The 23,167-nt window shown below is 43.1% G+C and overlaps 1 protein-coding gene across 7 annotated transcripts in view; it reads left to right on the top strand.

Moving 5' to 3' along the window:
* Positions 1 to 21,535, top strand: part of Ilrun (inflammation and lipid regulator with UBA-like and NBR1-like domains) — an 82,491-nt gene extending 60,956 nt beyond the window's left edge. For 3 of the 7 annotated variants that reach the window (XM_048805135.1, XM_015487575.2, XM_048805136.1), the window contains 3 exons: positions 6,266 to 6,594; positions 17,696 to 17,809; positions 21,476 to 21,535. In XM_048805135.1, coding sequence (XP_048661092.1) covers positions 6,266 to 6,594; positions 17,696 to 17,794 — 428 coding nt within the window. In that variant the 3' untranslated portion in view covers positions 17,795 to 17,809; positions 21,476 to 21,535. The remainder of the gene's footprint in view (positions 1 to 6,265; positions 6,595 to 17,695; positions 17,810 to 21,475) is intronic. The other 4 variants (XM_048805138.1, XM_015487576.2, XM_048805137.1 and 1 more) reach the window with 3 other exon arrangements.
* The last annotated feature ends 1,632 nt before the right edge of the window (positions 21,536 to 23,167 follow it).

The following is a 23,167-nucleotide window of genomic DNA, read 5'->3' as shown; positions in this document are numbered from 1 at the left end:
CAACATACACCTTGGAAGTCTTTGATCTTGCAACTGAAACTCTGTACCCATTAGTAATCAGTTCCCATGCTTCCTCTCAGCCTCTGAAAACCACCGTTCTGCTTTCTATGATTTTGACTACTTTAGGTGCCTCACGGAAGTGGAATCAGCATTCATTCTTTTGTGACTGGCTTATGTCACTTACCATGAGGTCTTCAAGGTTTATTTATATTGTAGCATATATTAGAATTTCCATTTTTAAGGTTGAGTAATATTCCATTGTATGTAAATTTTGTTTATCCATTCATCTTTCAGTGGACAGTTGAGTTGTTTCCATCTTTTGGCTATTGTGAATAATGCTGCTACGAACATGGGTATACAAATACCTCCTTGAGACCCTGTTTTCATTCTTCTGGATATATACCTAGAACTGACATATCTAGCAATTCCACTTCTATCTCTTAATTTTTTGAAGAATCATACTGTTTTCCACAACAGCTGTACTATTTTACTTTCCCATCAGTAGTGCATTAGGGTTCCAGTTTTTCCACATCCTCACCAACATTTGGTATTTTCTGAATGTTAATCCTAGCCATCCTGATGTATGATAGATGTTATCTCATCATGCTTTTAATTTGTATTTCCCTGATGATTATCGACATTGAATCTCTTTCATGTGCTTATTACACATTTGTGTATCCTCATAGAAGTGTCTATTCAGTCCTTTGCCCACTTTTAAATTGGGTATTTTTTTCTGTTGATTTGTAGTAGTCTTTTTGGATATTTATATCCCCATCCAGATATGTGATTTGCATTTTTTTCCATTTCATGGTTCACCTTATCACTATTGATTACATGGAAGTTTTAGCTTTTATATCCAATATATTTTAAAATTTTACTTTTTTCTGATGTCATATTCCAAAAAAGTAATTGCCAAATCCAGTGTTAGGAAGCTTTTCCTCTACCCACTCCCCTTTTCCCTATGAGTTTTATAGTTTCAGCTCTTATATTTAGGTTTGTGGTCCTTTTTGAGTTAGTTTTTGTCTGTGGTATGAGGTCAGGGTGCAGCTTCATTCTTTCGTTTTCCCAGCACCGTTTTTTGAAGAATGTCCTTTGGCCATTAAATGGTCTTGGCACCTTTGTCTAAATTATTTGCCTCATGAACAGGAGAGTTTGTCTCCAGGCTCTCTATTCTGTTCCATTGGTCTGTATATCTATTTTTCTGGCCAGTACCACACTGTTTTGATTACTGTAGCCTTGTAGTAAGTTGTGAAAACAGGAATGACTTCATCTTTTCTTTCCGATTTGTTTCAATTACTCAGAATTATTTAGCTATTAATGATGTTAAGATCAATCAGAGAGTTCAGGTTGTAATAGCCTCGATACCAGCCTTTTGCCTGATAGTTTAAACCGTTGTTGAATATTGTTAGAATCATTTAATTAGAGTTTACAAAGGGGTGATTTCTTTCATACTTGTTTTTGGGGACAGTTCTTCATCAATGATAACTTTATTGAATTTTAGTTTCTACAAAAGAGCTGGTTAAATGCTTAATTCTTCACCTTTGATTTCCAGTTTCTACAGAGTTGGCACTCTGTTGTGCTCAGCAACTAATGAATAAAAAAGGAATTGAGGGTTTATTTTGTTTTCTTTTTCTTTATAGTTGTCATTATGAACTCTTAGACTTTCTATAGAAATCTGTTTTAATTCTTTGCAGATAGAGGCAAGGAATCTGTGTTTTTAACATAGAGTCTTCATGATCTTCTCTTAACCATATTTTTTATTTATGCATTATAGTTGTGTATATTGGTAGGATTTGTTGTTACATTATTTGTACATGCACACAATATAACAATAGAATTTGGCCAGTATTATTCCCCAGTATTTCCCCTCCCCCGTCTCCTCCCCCTCCCTTTAGTGCCTTTCCTCTACTCTACTGATCTTCCTCCAGTTTTCCTGAGACTCCCATCCTGCCCACCTTTCTTTTCCTTTTTCCTCTTTGGCTTTCATGTATGAGAGAAAACATGCAACCCTTGGCCTTCATGATCTTGATGGAGTTGGTCTACCTGCAGAGCAGAATGATAGAATTTTATTGATTTAAAACAAGTTGTTATTTTGTTGTTATCACTGCATTACTCAGAGCCTCACTAAGTTGCTGAGGCTGGCTTTGAACTCAGGATCCTCCTGCCTCAGCCTCCCAAGCCACTGGGATTACAGGTGTGCGCCACCGCACCTAGCTGTACTGATTTTTAACAATTTTATTTTACTAGCAAATTATAGATGCTTGTTTGTGCTTATTTTGATATAATTTGATCATTGTGTTACCTAATTTTAGATACGCCAGATTTTCAAAAGCATTCTTACCATAATCTGAGAGGTCTTTGCATATCAGTGTGATCTGTTAGATTATGGACTTGGGCTCCGTCTGAGTAAACTGTTTTCCTTTTATTCTACACTTTAGATAGTCTAAGCTTAAGAAATAAAAAGGGTATGGTTTTTCTTTAGTAATTTATTGTATATTTCTATGAAAGGAAGTTTATATTTTAATAATAAGGTTTGTCATCTATAAAAAGGCCGAATTGAATGGTATAATATTCACAGAGTCTTCTATCTGCAAAGTTCTGACTCACCCGAAGGTGTCACCCGAAGGCTAGACATTTTAAAATCATGTTTCTCCATTTGCTTACTAAGTTCTGACTAAGTTTACTTGGTACTTGTTTCTACCTTCTTGACTGCTTTTCTGGGATGTCTTCTTGGCTCCCCCCCCCCCACTTTCTCCATTTTTCTTTTTCTTTTTCTTTTTTTAACTGTGCATTAGATTGAACATAATGGTGGTATTTGTTGGGTATTTGTACACCACACAGCGTGACAGTATGGTTTGGTCAGTACCACTCCCCAGCACTTCCCTCTTCCCTCCTTCTATGCCCTTTTCTCTGCTGATCTCCCTTTGATTTTTCATGAAATCCCCACTCCCCCCTTTCTTTTCCTTTTCCTTTCTTCCACATGAGAGAAAACATATGACCCTTTACCTTCTGAGTTTAGCTTATTTTGCTTAACATAATGATCTGACGTTCCATTTTCCTGCAAATGATGTAATTCCATAATTTCAGGTGTCTCCTCATGGACACCTAGGCTGGTTCCATAGTTTGGCTCTGGTGAATTGTGCTGCTATAAACATGGGTATGCATGTATCAATATAGTATGATGACTTTAATTCTTTAGGCTAAATATTGAGGAGTGGTGTTCCTGGGTTATATGGTAGTTAGGTCTTTTTCTACTCTGTAGAGGAACCTCCATACTGATTTCCATAGTGGTTGTACTAATTTACAATGCCACCAATAGTGTAAAGGTGTTCCTTTTTCTTTACATCCTCTCCATCATTTATTATTATTTGTATTCTTGTTGACTATTTCTTGACTTATTCTTTTCTGTGTCTATGGGTCAAGATACTAAGGCCTAGGAAGTGGTAAGTAGCTGTATAGTTAGTTCCCTTTGCTTGGGCTCCCAAGTTCCTACCGTGGACAAACAAGTACGAGTTTAAAGAGCCAGTCATTCTAAGAGGTGGGATGTCTTAGTCTGCTTCTAGATGAAGTCTGACCCTGGGCCCATTTCTTTTGCCATTCAACCTCAGATTCTTTCTCCTGAAACTGAAGCAGTTTCATTGGTTGATTCCCTTTTAAAAGGCTGTGATTGATAAATATCTAGCTAGCAGTTTATCTCAGTAATCAAGTCATTCAGGCCATTGGGAATGGCCAGCCTCTATGAAACAAGCCTTTTGGGCCATCTTTACCTTTTTGTTTGTTTGAGTACAAATACACATATACTATGCAGGGGGTGAATACACTCTGGAGTGCAAGGCCCAGCAGCCATCTACAGGCCTGAAACTGTACCACACAGAAGGCATACTTTCCTGTTGCTGATGACCCACGATGGTGATAACTTTAGTGGATCAGAATTGGTGTTTATAAATCAGGGGCTTCTCAAATGATCTTTCTTCCACAGTTACTGTGTAGAATCAGTGCAACAGCCAAGGCAAAGAGGTGGCTTAAGTGAAATAAGACCCAGTGAGTTAGAGAAACTTTAGTTCTCTAAGCCAGGGGAAGAAATGTCGTTAGATTCCTTCAATGATAATGGCTTTCAGAAGAGTGTCCATTCTCATAAGCATTTAGTTCCTGAGCTAAGAGAGTGAAGCACATGATCTGTCCAGAGTAGCTGAATTTATAGACTCAGAAAAGAATTTTTAAAATAGATGGGTAGAAGACAAAGAGTTGGAAAAAGTGAACAATAGTAGAATATGGTACCTCTAATTAAAAATCTAGGATGAGAGAGCATGGAGTAACTCTCCCTCAGGTGACTGCCTTCAGATTGTTCTTTAAGGCCTTTACTGTGTTGGTTCATGAGATTAACTCTGAATCTTGAACATAAGTCCTCTGACCCACCATTCCTGGCACTGCCCCAGATCTCTAAGTGAAGTGGGATGGTGCACATACAGCGCTAGATCAGTAGGTGCACTAGTTTGTGTGAACATTTACATTTTCTTTAATGGTAAGCATTGTCTGGAAGTGGGGGTGACCATGCCTGTGAGTCATGCTAGTGCTGCTAGTGGCTTTAGCTTCCCCTTCTCCAAGTTGAAGAGTTGCTGATTCCAGAAGTGAACAGAAGATGTCACTGCATCTCCATTTACTAGGCTTCCTGGTGGTTGGTACAACCAGTTCTCAATATAGCTATCAGATCACCATACTTAACTATTATGGCTGTATAACATTCTGAGTTCCCCTACTTTAACCCAAATTAAAAATTGAGTAAACCAAAGAGGGAATTCCTCAAGTTTTCTTAATTGTCTTTTTTTAGTGTGTTTGATCTAGACTTATATATTACTGTATTTCTAGGTAGCTGACAAAATGTATTTGCCTTTTCTTGTCACCCTTTCAGCACCTATTTGGGAGCCTAGATAGTTTTTCACAGTTGTTTTCAACAGGGTTCAACTATTGAAAAGTTTACTGGCCTTTCAGGAGCTTACTTTTAGCATGGCGGGGGTGTACCAGGGATTGGACCCCCTCATCAACCTCTGAGCCATGTCCCCAGCTCTATTTTGTATTTTATTTAGAGACAGGGCCTCACTGAGTTGCTCAGCACCTCACTGTTGCTGAAATTGGTTTCCAACTTGTGATCCTCCTGCCTCAGCCTCCCAGGATACTAGAATTACAGGCGTGTGCCACCATGCCCAGCTTGGTAACTTACCTTTTTTTTTTCCCTAAATATTTTTGTTATTGACAGGCCTTTATTTATTTATATGTGGTCCTAAGAATCAAACCCAGTGCCTCACACATACTAGGCAAGCACTCTACCACCCAGCCCCAGCCCCAGTCCTCGGTAGCGGTAGCTTACTTTTTAAAAAGCATTCAGCAGGAATGTAGAGGACAGTGTCCTGAAGCGAGGTGCTGAATACCAAAGAAAAACAGCTACTTTCTTTATTTTTCTGTCTGAATCCTTAGCTTTGGCAGTTGAGAAAATCAGAAACTGAATTATGACCTCAGGTGCCTGTTTTTAGAAAACCTACTGTTCAGTATACATAGGTAGTAGGGTTTCCTGTGTTACACAGAAACAAAGTTGGTGGTCAGTTGGATTACTGTAGAAAGTCTGAGGCCTACCAAAGTTATGGTGTGTTTTGATCAGATGGATTGAGAAACTAGAGTCATATATGTCCCAGTTTGGCTAGGTTGGTGCTGGTTTACACCTCTTACTCGTGTGATTATTAACAGTTCCCTTTTTTAATCTCAGTTGTCCTAGTTTGGACAGTATATGGTCACTTTAAATTAGCCTAAAAAGAGAGGTTAATATGTTGCAGTTTTAGTCATATTTTTTGACTTATGAACTATGGCTTCCCTGAATTTCTGAGTTGAACATATGCAAGAAAACGTAAAACTTACAAAAAACTGTTGATTCTTGCAAGGATAGTTTTTTAGTTTCTGTTTTCATTGTTCTCTGGAGTAATGAGTTCCAAAAATAGCTGTGCAATCAGAATCAACTTGTAAGCTTTCACAAATAAGAGTTTCATGGTTCTCACCACACATCCATACCAGAGTTTGTACTTACCATTACATAAAAATATAGAAGTACATGAAGTTCAAATGCTCTTGACAACTTTGTCAGCAAGCTTTTAAAAGCTATCATATAGATAATGATTTCTGTTGTTTAGATGGTGTTTGGGGGGGAGGGGGTTTGGTGATGGCTGCCTGGACCTCAGAGGTGTGCCTGGCATTGATATGAGTTGCCTTTTCATTTCAGATGTCATCTGGGTGATTCTCAGTGTGGAGGTGGGTGGACTGTTAGGAGTAACGCAGCAGCTGTCATCTTTTGAAACGGAGTTCAACACACAGCCTCATCGCAAGGTAGAAGGAAACTTCAACCCGTTTGCCTCTCCCCAAAAGAACCGACAATCAGATGAAAACAACTTAAAAGACCCTGGGGGTTCCGGGTTCGACTCGATCAGCAAAAACACATGGGCTCCTGCTCCTGACCAAACCGAGCAAGATCAGAATAGACTCTCACAGAACTCTGTAAATCTGTCCCCCAGCAGTCACGCAAACAACTTATCAGTAGTGACTTACAGTAAGGTAGGTGCCCTCGGAGAAGAGGAGAAGGGATAGGTGGTGGGCCTTGGGATTCGTGATACCCCTTCTTGGCAAACCTAGAATCCTGACTGCCACTCAGTGGAGGTGGCTCTGTGAGACTGCTCACCTCTTCTGCCAACACCAGCAACACAAATGCCTACCCCTTCTCCCCTCCCCCACCCCACATCTTGTGGATATTGCTGCATCCACATTTTATAATTTACTCCCATCTCTCTTTTCTGGTTTGAATGTTGAAAGACCGACTTTTTTTTTTTTTTAAACCATATTAGCATTTACAAAACAAAAGCAAATGTCAAAATATCACTAGCCATGCTTCCAGTGTGGATGTATACAAAGCTGAGAGCACAACAACACACATTAGGGATTTGTTTCTAATTGATTGTTTGAGGTGCTCCCCCCATGAGTAGAAAGAGAAACTCAGTTATCTTGTCCTTATTATTGTTGTTGGACTTTAACTTTATTTACCGTGTTTGCATGTCTTGTTGACGTCTTTTCAATCTGTTATGGCCCATTGACCTCTTTACCCACAACCCAGCGTGGCTCAAGTGATATTTTGACTTTTCAAATGTGGGAGATAAGTGAGAGAAATGTTAGCCGAGAATTTAAATACTCTGTTGTGAGATACCCTTCTAGCTGTATGAGTTCTTGATCTGTTTTCCTCATGCCCTGCTAAGGTGACGGTGGCTCCTGGTTGTTGGTTGGGACTGGTTGATGAAGCCCTGGTGCTGATAGTTCATGGTGGCAGGTGTTGTGTGGTTGAGTATTGGGAGAATTCCCCTGCATTCTTCTCTGATGGAAAATGCTGTCCACTTAAGCCCTGTGTCCCACCTGTACAGCTACACAGACTGTGAAGTCAAGTTTTGCTTCATGGTGGCATTCATCCTCAATTTTTAAAATAAAGTTGTTTATTTGAGGGGCAAGTTGCTCTGTAAAATGGTATTTTTCTGACTAGTGGTTTATATATGGTTTAGATCAAGAGAGAACTTAAGAAACCTGGTGATGTGAGTGGTCTTTCTTCACATGGTGTCATAGAGGAAATTTATTGAGCAGTGGTAACAGAATGGATTGATATGGTCTTTATAGAGGATTTTGTGCAGTCATGTTAGTTGTACAGGATATGAGAGGAGTTAAGTTGGCCAGACAATATTGCTGTAATGAGGAAGGACTTCACATCTTAATACTCTTAAATAAAGATTTTCTTTTAACTTATATAATTGTCCGGAGTCCTTAAATTTTTCTTTCTTAAATTTAATCATCCAGAGTCTGTGACTGTTCTAAGGGTAGTGAGCAGCCTTGTTAGAATGGAAACTTGAGGCAGCTGAGTTTGATGGGAAGATGAAAGTTGAAAGAAGCAAAATCAGTCACTCCACTGCTCTCTGCAAAGGAAGCCCTTAGGCAGCTGTGAGCTGTCTTGCTGAGCCACGCTACAGTCTCAGGAGAGGGCCAGGGCACTGCACTCATCTCCTGCATTGTGACGTGGTTGTTGTCCTCTTCTTTGGGGACTGATGCTTTTCATCCAATTCCATGATATCATCCAGAGGGTATGGTGGTCTCGTCCTTGTCTTTCCTGCCATCTTTAATTAAGGTCTCATCAGCTAGCTGCTTCCTTTGGAAAAGCTGGACCATGATGAGAGGCTATTGAGGTATTTCTTGTAATTGATGAGCTCTTGGGATGTTTTTATGGACCCTTGGATCATTTAGAAGTCGCTAGAACGCATTGAAAATGTCAGTATTTGGGGTCTCCCTTTTCTCTTAATCTGTGCAGAATCTTATTTCAAAAGTATTTATGTGAACCAAAGTTTCATGAAAGTATTTCTGACTCAAATTGAGTCATCTCCATATCTTAGGGCTCCTTAAGAATTTCATTAGTGTATAGACAGTCATCCCTAAGTATTAACACAGCTATGCACATCTAGAGCGGAATGTATTTGGCTGTGGTAGGAGACACAGGAGGAATAAAATATGTGATCCTGCCCACTAGGAGCTTTCAGTACAGCAGGGAGATGAAACAGGCACAGAACTGTCGTAGAACAGTTCAGCCGAGATGAAGTATGAATTTAGTTAGTAGAGAACATATAATTTGTTTGCAAAGGGAAATGATGGGGGGTGTGCAATAAGAGAAGCTTTTCAAAGGTTAGGTGAGATTTGGAAAGATGGCCAGACAGCACGGAGAGTGGTATGGAGAACATTTTAAAGTGCCGAGGGCAGAATAAGTAAGAGTATGGGTGATGGTCAGATGCATAACGCATGCCTGGAATTCCATATACTGAGGCAGGAGGACTGCAAGTTTGAGGCCAGCTTGGGCAAAGGTCTGGGGATGTAGCTCCATTATAGAGCGTTTGCCTGGTGGAATCCCCAGTGTGTGTGTGAGCAGGGGTGGAGTTGTCCCTTTGAGGAGTAGTGAAAAATAATTACAAAGGGCTTTCAAAAATCTTAATACTATATTTAAATGGATACAAATTTATGCTAAAGGGGAGATTTAAAAATGATAAAATCCTAAATATTTATATTTGGCTTTCAAATACACTGCTAAGTTTAAAAGCCAGCATGCTTGAGCTCTGAAGTGTATACTTGACAAAGTGATGCCGTCAGGTATATACTGGAGTTAGTTTTTAACAGTTAAGTACTAGACATGCTTCCAGGTGCTTTGCAGAGATCATCTCATTTTTAGATGAGGAAACAAAAGCTCTGAGCGGCATAGCTGGGATTCTAATCCAGGCACCACATTACTAAAAGGTATTTCCTGGTAGGTGCACTTGGGCTTGCCGTAGGTCCTCTCATTCAGCTGGAAGCTGTGTTGAGGGCCAGCGTGAACTGAGTTGACTAGTATCAAGGCAGGAAAGAAGCAGAATTGAAATAAGATAAGTGATTCTAAAGTAAATTGAGCATTATCTGTGGCTTCTTGTTTTCACAGAGCTCCCGATTGCTGGGTGTTTAAAATAGTGATGGCTTTTCCTCAGTAAAAATAAAACAATTTTTAACTCTCGGCTGGTGTTATAATAAATTACACCCTTTTATTTATGAATGAATAGAAAAGAGAGAGACCCTGGGCTCTGGTGGTGAAAAGTGTTTTCAGTTTCCCAAAGATGCCATCTTCATTGGATGAGGAGGAGGGGTACCTGATGCACTGGCATCAGCGATCACTGAGTTGGCAATAGATTTTTTATTTTCTCTAAAGAAATTACCTGCATGACATCAAGGCTGGGAAAGAACGTGACACTTTTGAAGCCCATGACCACAGCTTTAGTTTTCTGCTCCCTCCATAGTTACAGCTTAACTTGCTAAGGTTGGTAGGATGACATGAAAAGATTGCTTGAGGTAGCTGCTCTGTGAGGACTGGGTGTGTCTGTCTGTCTGCAGAGGGGCAGATCTGTCAGTGTCAGGAACTGAACTCCTAATCGTAAGCTCCCCGGACTCAGTGCTTCATCCCTGCAGGGGATGCTCCTGGTGGGAACCGCTGCCTCAGCTGCATCTGGCGACCCAGAGGCCCTGGCCCCTCCCTGTGAGAGCCGTCAGGGAGTCAGCAAAGAAAGAACATGCCGACCTGCTCCAAAGATTCATAAATTTGGCTCCTTGGTTTTGTTAGAATTTTGCAATTCTCATTCTCAGCTGAATTGTGGCTGACTTGTCCTGGGTTAGATTAAATATTGATGGAGGTTAAGAACTATTTTAATTCATACTTTTAATGTGATCGCTCCAGAGCCTTTGAGGACCAACAGTCACAACTGCACAGGTGCTCACTGCTGGCTTAAGGCCTGTCACACAGTGCATTCTAGCACTCTGACTCATCTTTGGGGCCAGGGTCGCTTCTGCTTGGATAGTGTGAGAGTAATGTAAAACAATTTACAGAGGTGTGGAAGAAGGGGGGAAAGGCCTATTAAAATTAGATATGTTGGGGCTTGGGTTGTGGCTCAGTGGTAGAGTACTTGCCTAGCATGTGCGAGGCCCTGGGTTTGATCCTCAGCACCACATAAAAATAAATAAAAAAAATAAAGATATTGTGTCCATCTACAACTAAAAGAAAACAAATATTTAAAAAAAATAGATATGCCTTTTAATTACCAGCCAGTAATTTTTAAAATCTCTTTAAGTGTTTATTTTGGTGGCACTGCAGAATGAACGCAACTGGCTCTTTACCACTGAGCTACATCCCCAGCCCTTTTTATTTACTTACTTATGTATTTTGTAATTTTGAGACAGGGTCTCCCTCAGTTGTCAGGGGGTTCCACTTTGAACTTACTATCCTCCTGCCTGAGTAGCTGGAGTTACAGGTATGTGCCACTGCACCCAGCTCTGAATGTTTTCTAAGGCCTTGCAGAGCCATAGGGCACCAAATGGTCTGATTCAGGACAGCTGGAAATAAAGGTGTGGCTGGTAAAACCCAAGTGGCTATTCTTCAGAACAGCCAATTTGCTTCCTTTCTCTAAAGGAGTAAGATTTTACACTGGGGCGGGGGACGGGGGGCAGAAAAGTAACTTGGACTATGGCTATTATTTTGCGTTTGGTCTTACTTAAAAAAAATGTTTCGGGCTGATATATGTCGTATGTTTCTACTTTAAACTGGATTATAGCCTGAGCCACTGTTATTACTTCTGCCAAGCGCTGCTTCTGGAAAAACATGCTATTATCTTTGTCGGTAGTTGATCCCAAGGCCTTCAAGCTCCTCAGCAGCGCTGCCGAGTGCCATCTGCCCTGCCTGCCTACATGCCCCATCCCTCCCCTCGGATCTAGAGCAGGAGTCAGTCTGCTTTTATCACATCAGAAGTCAACTTTTTCTACCCAGTGGCTGTGTTGATTAGGGCACAGAGGAGTTATTTTCTCTTCATCCATATGAGGGTTTACAAATAGTCCTCGGGAGTACTAGAGATTTGGAAAAGGTTGTGTTTCACTGGTCTAACATCTACTTTGAAGTGGCCTGTAAGTTTTAATAATAAGGGATGACTTTGGGGGACTTAGTGAAATTAAATCTAACATTTGCCTAGTTTCTAGGCACTGAATTTGACCAGAAGCCTGGTGATTGGTGTTGTTACCTGGGCTAACGGTTGTGGGGGGATGTTGGAGGGCACCCATTGCCATGAAACCTGATTATTTTCTATTTTTACGTGCAGATCCTTTTCCTGAAAAGAAGCTGTAAGGACAGCTTGTGTCTCTTGATATTTTGTTCAGCCTATGTTGTCCTCTGGCAAAGAACAGGTAGCAAAGCTCGCCAAAGCTATAAAAACTGCCATTTATTAAGCACTTACAGTGTGGCAGGCACTGTGCTCAAGACTTTTTAAATTTATTTGTTCTTGAAATTATCAATGTACCAAGTACATCCAAGTAGTTTTACAAAACTCATCACAAAAAACACCAGTCACCTCTCTGCCTCTCAACCCCCAGTTTTTGTTCCCCAGAGCCAGCAGGCTCAGTGCTTGACATTCATTATTCATTTAGTCCACACCAGAGTACAGTGAGTACTGTCATCATTTCTCCTTTACAGTTACTGAGCCTTGAAGTATACGGGTTCCACGACTTGTTCAAGGTCATGCAGCTAGAAAATGGTGAGGCCAGGATGTGAGCAGAAGCAGTTGTCTTGACTCCTGAGCCTGCTCTGTGCTTTAACACTGCATTATATTGCTTTCCAGTCCCAGTGCTCAAGTGCACATTTATTAGCTAACAGCTGTGGGCTTTCTGTCATGTATGGCTGCATTTCAAATGAGGATCAAGGCAGATACCAAATATTGTGTGACTTCTCCATTACTAAGCCTCTTCTCCCCACAAGCTACTACTTTCTTTCTATCCTCCAAGAAAGGAATGGTTCCTTAGAAACTTCAATACCAAGCCACTTGGGTTTAGATTTTGTTGGCATTGAAATTTCCTTTAAGTCACTCTCGTGATAGCAATACCTGTAGCTCTTGAAGTTACCAAAAACTTCCTATCCCTTGATGGTGGCAAAAAGGTAAATAGTCTCAGTGGTTTTGTTTTTCTGGAGCAAATTTAAAATTTCCCCTTGAATATACTGAGTATTTGGTTTGCTTGTTTTCTTGTTTTTTGGTTTTTTCCTTTGATACTGGAGGTTGAACCTGGTGGGTGCTTAACCACTGAGCTACATCCCCAGCCCTTTTTATTTTTCTATTTTTGAGATAAGATCTCACTAAGTTGTCAAACCCAGCTTTGACCTTGGGATCCTCCTGCCTCAGCCTCCCAAGTAGCTGGGATTACAGGCCTGCATCAACATGCCCAGATCTATAATATTGGAGATTTTTATAAAGATCCAAATGGAGTTTTGTCAGGTGGCTTATTTAATAGCATATCCAAGTTAAGTATAAAGTTTAGAAGAGGAATTTAGGATTGAGGTGAAGATATAAATTTGGATATCGTGTCACATTGATAGTGTCTAATACTGTGAGATGGGGTATGATCCCCTAAATGATGAGCACAGAGTAGGATATCTTGGCTGCCTGGCTCCAGCTGCTAACATTTTAAGCCAGATAAACTTTTTTCTTTTTGAGCATGGCAGGAGTGTTTGTTCTTATGTGCTGTGTGATGTTTCGCAGCGTCCCTGGTCTTCACACACTTAATGCCATAAGTGCGATGCTCCCTCTTTACAGTATAACAACTCCACAGAGTGTCTCCAGGCACTGCCAAGTGTCCCTGGGGGAGCAGAGCCCTCCCACTGATACAGAGAAGAGGTTCAAGGTCGGGGTGAGGCTTAACATTGTCTGTGACATGCTGTCTAAAGCATCTTTGCTGCACTGGATTTTTCTTTTAGGAGCTGGGATGAACCCAGTACCTCCCAAGAGGATGTGCTTTACTATGGAGCTACACCCTCATTTTATTTTTGTTTTTTTAATATTTATTTATTTATTAGTTGTAGTTGCACAATATACCTCTATTTATATGTGGTACTGAGGACTGAACCCAAGGCCTCGCACATGCTAGGCAAGCGCTCTACCACTGAGCCACAAGTCCAGCCCCCACCCCCATTTTATTTTTATTCTTAATTCACAACATTCTTGTAACTTTTGTAGTTATATAAAACAGCAGGGAAGCTTTAAGTGACTGCTGACATTCCCACAGCAAATTGAGGTTGGGCCATGGGCTGGAACTGAGGGACCCAGTTTTATTCTGATGTTGTAGATCACACTGTTGATGAGGTTTGCTGGCAAGCAAAGTTGGTTGCCTGGGCTCTGAAGGTAATTTAGACACTAGTGTCAGGTTGTGCAGACCTTCTCATTCACCTGTGAGAGCTGCAGAAGAATTTGTGGCCAAGGAGGAAGTGTAGTGCAGAGCAACTAAGGGACCTGCCCCAGCTCTGTGGCAGTTGAGCACATTCTGTACCTTAGGGGACTTGCCAGAAGACTTGATGATATTACGATGATTCTCTTTTTGAAAACCCAGAAGAGCCAGTAAAGTTCTCCCAGCTTTGCTGGTGTTTGCATTGGCATGGGTCATGTGTGTATTTTTTAAATAAATTAAGCAAACACTGTGGACTTAGAAAATGTCTTTTGTTGTTTGTAATGTTACTATCTGAAAATAAAAAGTATGTCCAGGAACTCTCCCTTTTGTACCTCAACAGCTTCAAAAGCTGTCCAGCTCCATTTTATTTGCTTTGAGGCTCAGAGCATTGTCTTAGACTTTTCTGATGCTGGGCAGTCTTGTAGCAAAAATGGAGCTAGTGTCCAGGATTGCTGTTGTACTTATTTGGGTTGTAAGGATGCTTTCTTCTGTACTCAAATTCAGCATTTTTATTTCTAATGAATATTTCAGAGTTGAACTAGTGAAAGTACAGGTTCAAATAGATAAAAGTGTCATTCTGAAGTGTGTGAATTTATCTGCAGGTATGGATGTTCAGGTTTCAAATTAATTAATTGTTCTCAGCTCAGTCTGCTGTGACTGTATTCTAAGAAGACTAACAGAAAATATTGTACCTCAGGGAAGATGTGGGCTTCCTTATGGCTCAACTTAAAGTGAGGCCCTTTCCAGAGTCCCTTGGAAGGATCTGAGGGTCTTGGGCATTTTCCCCATGATGCTGTTGCCTTAAGGACTGATTAAGTCAAGCTAAAATTGATTGCTTTACACAAAGTTAGCCTTGATACTATTGAGTCAGAAAGCGAGATCTCCTGGGTACTCAGCCTGTGCTAATTCCTATCTCCAAATAATTTACTGATTACAAAGTGATCAGCCCATAGGAAAGAATGAGAGCCAGTAAAGGTAAAGTAAGCTGAGTTCCAGGTGACTTTTTAAATGCTCACAGGTGTTTGGGAGAAGAAAACAGTAAGGTTTGGAGTAGTTAAGATATGGTATTTTGATGGATTTGAACTGAATTAGAGGGAAGAATCACTACTTTCAGGAAGGCCCAGAGGCAACCACGGGCAGGGTGTATGCAGGGGACACTGGCCAGCCAGCTGGCTGCATGAGCTTAGAAAGGGTGGGGTAAAAAATCTGAGGAAGACCTTTGAGAGCCACGCAAAAGAGGGTTCCGTGTTTAATGTGAAAGGAAACAGAGCCAGCAGTGCTTCTGAGCAAGGACGGGTCAAGATGTAACCCAATATGACCGGGACCAAGGAGAAGACAGCTTACTCTATTCCTTTAACCAGCTAGCCAGCCAGCCATTGTGAGGGGCGATGCCTGTGAGTTAATCATGAGATGGCCAGGGCAAATGATAGCTTTTAAGGAAAGGGTAGTTAACAAAAAAAGGTTGTAAGAGCTTGAAAGTGTGAGAAGAAGTGGGACCAGCAGCCTTACCTGTGTCTTAGCAGAGCTCCCATAATGCAGTGACAATGGCTGTGTGGCTAGGAAGGAGGATAAGCTGCTTTTCTTTGGGTGTCCTCCCCATAGGAACTCTCTCCAGTCTTTCTTCCTTTTAGGAATCCGCTTACTCTAAGAGATGCCCACAGAGAGCTCTGCGAGCACCCTACTTGGATTCTATCATATTGATTCATGGTGTCTTTAAGCTAGAAGAAGTCCAAATAGCAGATAACTTTTTCTGACATCTTTCTGAAGATGGAAAGGGAAAGTCATACTCAGATAGGATCCTTCATTTCCTTGTCGAACTTTTAATAAAACAGTTTCATTGAGCTATGTTGGAGTTTGATGGCGATTCTCTTAATCTGAAGGGGGGTGGTAAGTGAAGCTGTAGAGTTGCTTTTAGCCATGGGTAGCTTGGATGAATGGGAGGAGGAAGGCTGGAGGGTGCATGGAGGGAAGAAAGGAGGTTAGACAGACATGGGTGATAGGGAGGCTAGAAGGATGGGTGGTGAAGGGTTGGTAAGTGGAAGGAGGATGGCTGGATAGAGAAGTTCCCCAGTGGCATTATATTTAGTTAAGAACAACAGAAAAACTGTTCTAAGAGGTAAGTATGAAAAATGGATATAGAAGGCTTTTAAAAAGATACTAAGGAGCTGGGGCCATGACTCAATGGTAAAGTGCTTGCCTAGCACGTGTGAGGCCTGGATTTGATGCCCAGCTCTGGGGGAGCAGAGAGGTTGAGCACACATATGCACGTGCAGAAGACTGTGAACTAAGCCTGCCCTGGGATCAGCCCTTATGCCTTAAAAGTAAGTTTTTTCCAGTTCTTTGCCGGTTCTTACCCTTATCCTCAGCTAAGACAAGAAATTTTTGAATTTGGGGGGGATTTTCCCACGAAAGTGGCTTGAAAAGTAACATTAAGTCATCGGTAGAAGTCCTCTCATGCTGAAGTGGCCCTTCTATACCACCAGCAAGCTACCTTGCACACAGTGGACTGTGTGCAGTCAGTAGTCACCAAGGAAGGCCCTGGTTTGAATATCCTCAGAGAGTGCTCAGCATTCTGCCTGTTACTCCAGCAGGCTTAATTTCATTTCTAGTTAATGAGAGACTGATGGTTGATCAGGCCATGTCAGTCTCTGGCCCCTGCCACCCAGGCCAGGCCTGTGAGCTGGGCCTCACCACACCATGTTTGCAGTACAGGATCAGGACAGAACTTGGTACTAAACCCTGTATTCTTCTGTGTTTGCATTCAGTGTACATAAGTGATAAAAAAAAAAAAAAAAAAAGAAGAAGCACTAGGCCGGTGAAGTGCTGACCGGGACTGGCCCAGGAATGAGGAGGAGGAGGAGGGCCTCATGGTGTTATCTGATGCTGCCATCAGTATACACTGGGAGAGCATGTTATTTCGCAGCCATGCAGCAAATGCTCCTGTCTTTTATTAACCTGTGTGAACCTTTTTATTTATTTAAACCAAATCACAAATAAAAGCAAAATAAAGACAGGTATGTGAAAGTCTCTGTGTTGTGGTGGTTTATCTTAAACAAGTTTTCATATAAAGAGTAACCCAAAAAGCTTTCAGTGAGACAGCCTTTTTTCATTAGGAATTTTGGCCGTCTCCTTTTTTTCCTAGAAGGTTAGAAAACGGAGAATTGGCTCAGCGGTGCAGCACCTTTCACAGTTCCTTCCTTCATTTTACTGACGTTTCAGTCCACTGTATGCACGGCACAAATAATCAGCAAGAACAAGCCCTACCCCGCACAGGCAGCCTGCTCTCCTGATAGCACGTCACTGACTACTATTCAAAATTGAATGAACTTTAAAAAAATTCTAGCATATAGTTAATGTGTTCTCATTGACAGTTTAAAAAATATATATTTTAGTTGTTGATGGGCCATTTATTTATTTGTATGTGGTACTGAGACTCGAACCCAGTGTCTCACACATGCTAGGCAAGCACTCTTCCATGGAGCTACAACTCCGGCCCTCATTGACAGTTTTTTTTAGTATAGACTTGAGCATCCCTAATTTAGAAATCCAAAATGCGACAAAATCAAAACTTTGAGAACATCAATATAATGTCACCACTAGTGGAAAATTCCACACCATGAAACTTTGTTTTATGCACAAAATTATGAAACTGAAATTATTTGTATAAGGTATATACAAAATAAGTGAATTTCATTTGTAGACTTGGATCCCATTCCCAATATACTTTTTTTTTTTGGGGGGGGGGGGTGTCAGGGATTGAAAGCAGGGCTGCTTTACCACCAAGTCACAATCCCCAGTTTTTTTTTTTTTTTTTTATTCTAAGTTGCTGAGGCTGACCTTGAACCTTGTTATCCTCCTGCCTTAGCCTCCCCAGTTCCTGGGATTACAGACAGGCACCATCATGCCCAGCTCAATATATCCCGTGCTATATATGCAAATCTTCAAAAATCCCAAACACATCTAGTCCCAGCCATTTCAGGTAAGAGATATACAATGTGTACCCCTTTTTGGAAAGGTGATTTTGACCTTCGTAGTTTTGGGAAGAACTCTTAAGGTGTTGCAGGTGTGGGGCTGATCCATGCACTGTGGCTTTTGAAAACTGCAAGTAGAGAAGGTCCTGACTAAAGTAGGATATAAAAATGTTTGTGTGTGTTGTGTTGGTTTTTTGAGACAGGGTCTCTCACTGTTGCCCACACTGGTCTCCTGGGCACAAGCAGTCCATGGTGTCCAGCCACAAGTCATTTTCTGGTTTCAAGTATTTGTGTCCTCTGTAAATATGGTTAAATGAGTTTGGCTGCTGATCTTTATGTGATAGGACAAGATTCCTCATAGACAAGGGTGGCCTTCAGCATCAGATTCACCAAAATCACGTTTAAAGACAGGTCATTGATGTCAGATTAGTTAGTATTGGCATCTGCTTTTCTTGCAGATAAAGAAGAGCTGCTAGTTACCCCAGAAGACAGCGAACACTCTCTGTATTTCCCCAGTCTTCCTTTAGGACAGGATGGTGTTGGCCCCCGGAACTGTGACACCAGCTCCTAGAGCTCTAGCAGAGTTCTGGGGACAGGCCTTCCATCTTGAACATACATACCTCCATCCCTCTGCTAGGAAAGGCACTTCCCACTTGGTCTTCTGCCATGAGATGCCCTGGACAAACTGTTCTTGGATTCTTTGCCAGCTGTCTCCTGTACAACTGGTGTTGAGTTTCCCGTGTTCTGTGATCCATTATAATCCTACATGCAGGGACTCTAGATCATAGAGTGGTTTCGAAATAGGATTGGCTCTCTCTCCCTTCCTTGAACTGATGGTAGTTGATTGGGGGAAGCAGAATAATCTTGTTCTTCAAGCCACCTTTCTGCACCAGTTAAGCATCAGGCACTCCTCCCCTGGGTTAAAGGAAATTGGGTAGCATTCTTCCTTTGGAAAAGCACAGAACCTCAGTCATTAAATAGAGGATCCATGATGACTATAATCTAAGCTAGTTAAATCCGACGCTTAATGATCTGAGGGCCAGGACAGTCAGGTGGGAATCTGAAAGTGGTCATCTCTTTCCCCTGACAATTGCACAGAACCCCCTGTGTTTATCTGTTAAATGGGAAGCACAGCAGCTCTAGAGGAAAGTCTCATGTTCCCAAGTTGTCTTTGTGCACTTTTTTCCTGCACAGAAGCCTGGTGTTAAATCTTAGAGAACCTATGCTCTCCCTGTTCACTCTGGGTGAGCGGGTGTTGGGAAATGCTGAGTTAGCAGCTTGTTTTAAGCGGCTTTACCTCCTACCTCTGGGGCACATGGCCTTCCTTGGAAGTTGTGCCAGGTGGAGTCTGAGAGCCCTTTGCCACCTTGATTGAGCTGGTAGTGCCGAGGCTGCTGACAGAGCTGCCGCCTTGGCTTGCTTGCTGGAGGCATAGTTGGCTCAGGGATCAGCAGGTCTTGTGTGGGATTTTGGCATTTAAGCACCAGCTGCTCCATTTACCAGTTCTGTGCCCTCGATCAGGTTACCTCACTTCTCTTGAGCTGGGAGATCATGTTTGTCTCAGTGGATCCTTTGTGAGGATTAAAGAGAACATTTCAGGCACTGTGGCCATGCTTGGCGTGTGGCTGAGCTCCTCAGTTAGGCCTGCCCATCCTGGGGCTCCCTCCTCCCGATATTTTGTTCAGTGATACCTCAAAGCAGTAGATTCTGGTCTTCGGGGGATTTATGTGGAAAAACACAGTGGTGAGGGGGATTCCGTCATTTCCACAAAGAAGAAAAAAAACTATGGAAAATTTAATCTCATGTTCCCCATTCTTGGTGGCTTTGACCTCTGTCTGGCCTAAGCATGACCAGAAGATGTTTCTCTTAGAATACTGTTTGCAGCTTCCTGAGCCAGGCACTTTGTGTCAACTCCCAAAACCTTAAATCTGGAAAGGTTCTGGAGCAAGCTGAGGTGGGTGGAGGGAAGAGTCCCCACCAGGGTTACTTGGTGAGTGGGTGCAAAGCTGGAAGCAGCATCCAGTTTCCTCCCGGGTCTGCACATCAGCATCCCACTGCAGTAGGAACTGGGAGGGTCCTGCAACTCTCATCACCTCCCCTATCTTTTCCTGGGCCCTAGGAGGCTGTGACCAAATGGATGGCATGAACCAGACACTTATCCCTAAGCCTACGCAACTATTTAGAAACCTGGCTTTGGAAGGGCCGCTGTTGTAGGACATGGGGGGTCTGACACTCCAGGCAGTAGCCTGAGAAATCCTATCCTCCTCCAATTCCCAATTCAATGAGTGTCTCTTGGGTGCCTGCTAAGGGCTAGGTACCGTGCCTGCAGGGTGACAGCAAAGAAAGCACACTCACGATGAAAAGGGATTCTGATCATAGGCAACCCTGCAAACTGGCACTTTTATTCCTTTTCAAAGAAATCTTTTTTGTGTGTTTGTTTTTTTAAAGCACTCATTCTGGCTCTGCCCATGTTCAATCAGACTAATGAAAAAACGTGATCTTGGTCTCCCTGTGCCTTCCTGCTCTGAGTTGGGCTCAGATTCGGGGTTCTTCCTGTGGTCATCCAGCACGGGGAACACTCCTCAGGTCATTTCTCGTGGGGATGACTGAGTGCTTGCTCTTCACACCAGCTAATCCCTGCAGCCTCTAGGCCTGTGTGGGATATAGGGGGACTGGCTACCAGTCAGCTGTGCACTTTCAGGTCTTATATTAAATGATTTCACCAAGGAAGAGGGGAGGGCAGAGTGAGGCACACCATCCTGCAGTGTGTGATGTGACTGCTTTTGGTGTTGGCACATCTCATCTGGTATCTCATTCTGAATCTAAAGGAAAAGCAAGACCAGGAAGCCTTTTCCACCCAGCCAGACACATGGAAAGTGACTTTGGGAATTTGTAGTAAGCCCCAAGGAGAACAAAGAACACTGCGGCCCGCAGACTTAGGTTTGAGTCCTGGCTATGCTTCTTACCAACCGTGCAACCTTGAACAAGTCTTTTTAGTCTGTAGTAAAAGAGGCATCTCCCAGATAGGTGTGGCCATATTCACTTGCTTTCAGGGCAGAGGTGAGGACTAATGACAGCAAAGTACCAGTTCCTAGTACTGTGCCTGGTCCTGGTTGCTGGCTAGATGGTTGCGGTTCCTGCCATGTTGTCTCCATTGTTACAAGTGTGTTAGCCAAGCTGGGCATGGTGGCACATGCCTGTAATCCCAGTGGCTAGAGAGGTTGAGAGAAGAGGATCGGGAGTTCAAAGCCAGCCTCAGCAACTTAGCAAGGCACTAAGCAACTCAGTGAGACCCTGTCTCTAAATATGCACTATAGGACTGGGGATGTGGCTCAGTGGTCAAGTGCCCCTGAGTTCAGTCCCTGATATCCAAAAAAAACCAGAAAGTAGTGCATGAGGGTGTTCAGCACAGAGGACGAGACACTATTGACAAGAAGGGAATAGGAAAGCTTTGGGACCTGGGTGGGTGAAGGTCGGCACCAACTGATCCACTTGCAGCAAGATGAGCAGTGTCTCCCCTCTCTGCACTGCATGATTTGGTGAGAAACACACAGCCCTTGTCTGTGACTGGGGCATCCTTCTGGCTCTCCTGGGGACCCTAGATTCCCGTGCTTGGTTTGGTTGTCAGGCTGCCTGTGTGTCTGCCGTCACTGACTGTCTTCACTCTCTTCCAGGGGCTCCACGGGCCTTACCCCTTCGGCCAGTCTTAAACGGGTGTCAGCAAGAAGAAAAATTAACAAAAGACAGAAGGCCCGACTTTGGGGGGGAGGGCAAGGGGTTCCTCTGGATTGCAAACCACATCGCACGGATCCCTGCTCTGATCTCCCATCCCGGAAGAAGAGGAAGAAGCAAAACAGAACTAGTTTTGAGTAAACTCAGTATGCATGTGTGAATGCTGAATCCCAGGAATGGTGTTGAGGCTACCAAGAAGAGATCCATGCAGCCACCTTGGGCTCTGCTTATTAGGTGTCAGTCTACCAAGTCGTTAGGTCACTCGGGAAGGGGGAAAAGTTTTAAACGGGGGAAAATAAGCCATCTTTTTAAACAAAAATTATTTTGCCTACAGAGAGGTTGTAGCTTTGAGCACATGTTAATTTTCCCCCTTTCTTCTCTTTTATTTTTTTAAGGAAGGGATAACACTCTATAGAATAGTGCTTGCTCTGGAAGCCACTCAGGTTGAAGCCGGTGGCAAGCTTGGGGCCCCCGCGGGTCAGCGCTGCAGGAGCGCACTGCCGAGCCGCCCGGCCCCGGGAGCCTGACCCATTTGTTTTCAGTGACATCACCCTCCCTCTCTATCTAATCCTCTGTTGATTTACACCTTTGACATTAGTGTTTGTCAACCCTGTGGCTTGTGAGCATCAGAACCTCTCTGAAGACCAAACTTCCCTGTGTGGCCAGCAGAGGAAGCCTTGAGGACAGATCTCTGCTGAAGTGGGAGTTTCTGAGGCCGAGAGGTGTCCTTCTGCACACACTGGTAACAGTTCAGATTGTTCCTCTTCATGTTCCTCTTGGCAGAGAATGCCACCACACTTCCTGCCCTCCATTCTTCATGCAGTGGCCCCCATTCACTCTGGGGACAGCACCTCTGCTGGGTAGATGCGTGCGCCTTGTGTGCACATGGGGCTGGTGCAGCTTGCCAGCCCGCGCACAGCAGCAGCAAGCTCTTCTCTGTCACCGCACAGCTCCCTTCCTCCGTGTCCTTTCAGTTGTCCTCTGTAGTGTCTCCACAGCCTGTTAGTGGAGGCCGAGCTGTTAAGATATGAAAATACAGCCCCGAGTGGGGAACTGGTCACGGGAAGGACCACAGCCACTGACTGCTTGATCTTGGAGACCACATTTAGGTGGAAATGAGAGACCCCCGCCCCCAGCAGGAGGCCTGGTCCATGGTGGGCGTGGGCCTGCCGGTGTCCTGTGGATTCCAGGCAGGCTGGATGTGGACGTCTCGTGGGAAGCTTGAATCAGGCTAGAACAGCTGTCTGCCAAAGATACTCGAATATGCAAAGTCCCTCTCTCTTCTCAGCCCCCTCCTTCCCTAAGTCTAGTTGGCTTGAGAGCAGGGAGATGGATCCAGGGTGTGGTTGCAGGGTCCCCTACCTGTGATCACACCCCTTTCTGCTCCAGGGAGGTGAGAAGAGCAGGGAGACCCGGGATGAGTGGCTGCAAGGGGTCAGATGGCCTGGGTGTGGGTGAGGGTCTGCCTGCCTGCTTGTCTCTGTCTCTGGGTGTCTGAGTTCCAAAAAATGTGTGGTGTTTGTTGCTCCTCCTCCTCTTCTAAGACTGTTTTTAAATGCTTGATTGTGGGAGAAAAGCTTGTATGACATTTTCCCTTTCATCTCTCCACCTCCCAAAAAAACTAACCGGGGAAT

The sequence above is a fragment of the Marmota marmota genome, unplaced genomic scaffold (assembly GCF_001458135.2).
Source record: "Marmota marmota marmota unplaced genomic scaffold, marMar, whole genome shotgun sequence".
In the NCBI taxonomy this organism is placed as follows: Eukaryota; Metazoa; Chordata; class Mammalia; order Rodentia; family Sciuridae; genus Marmota; species Marmota marmota.
The sequence above is the reverse complement of the archived record's forward strand: the minus strand, read 5'-3'. Positions and strand labels throughout refer to the sequence as shown.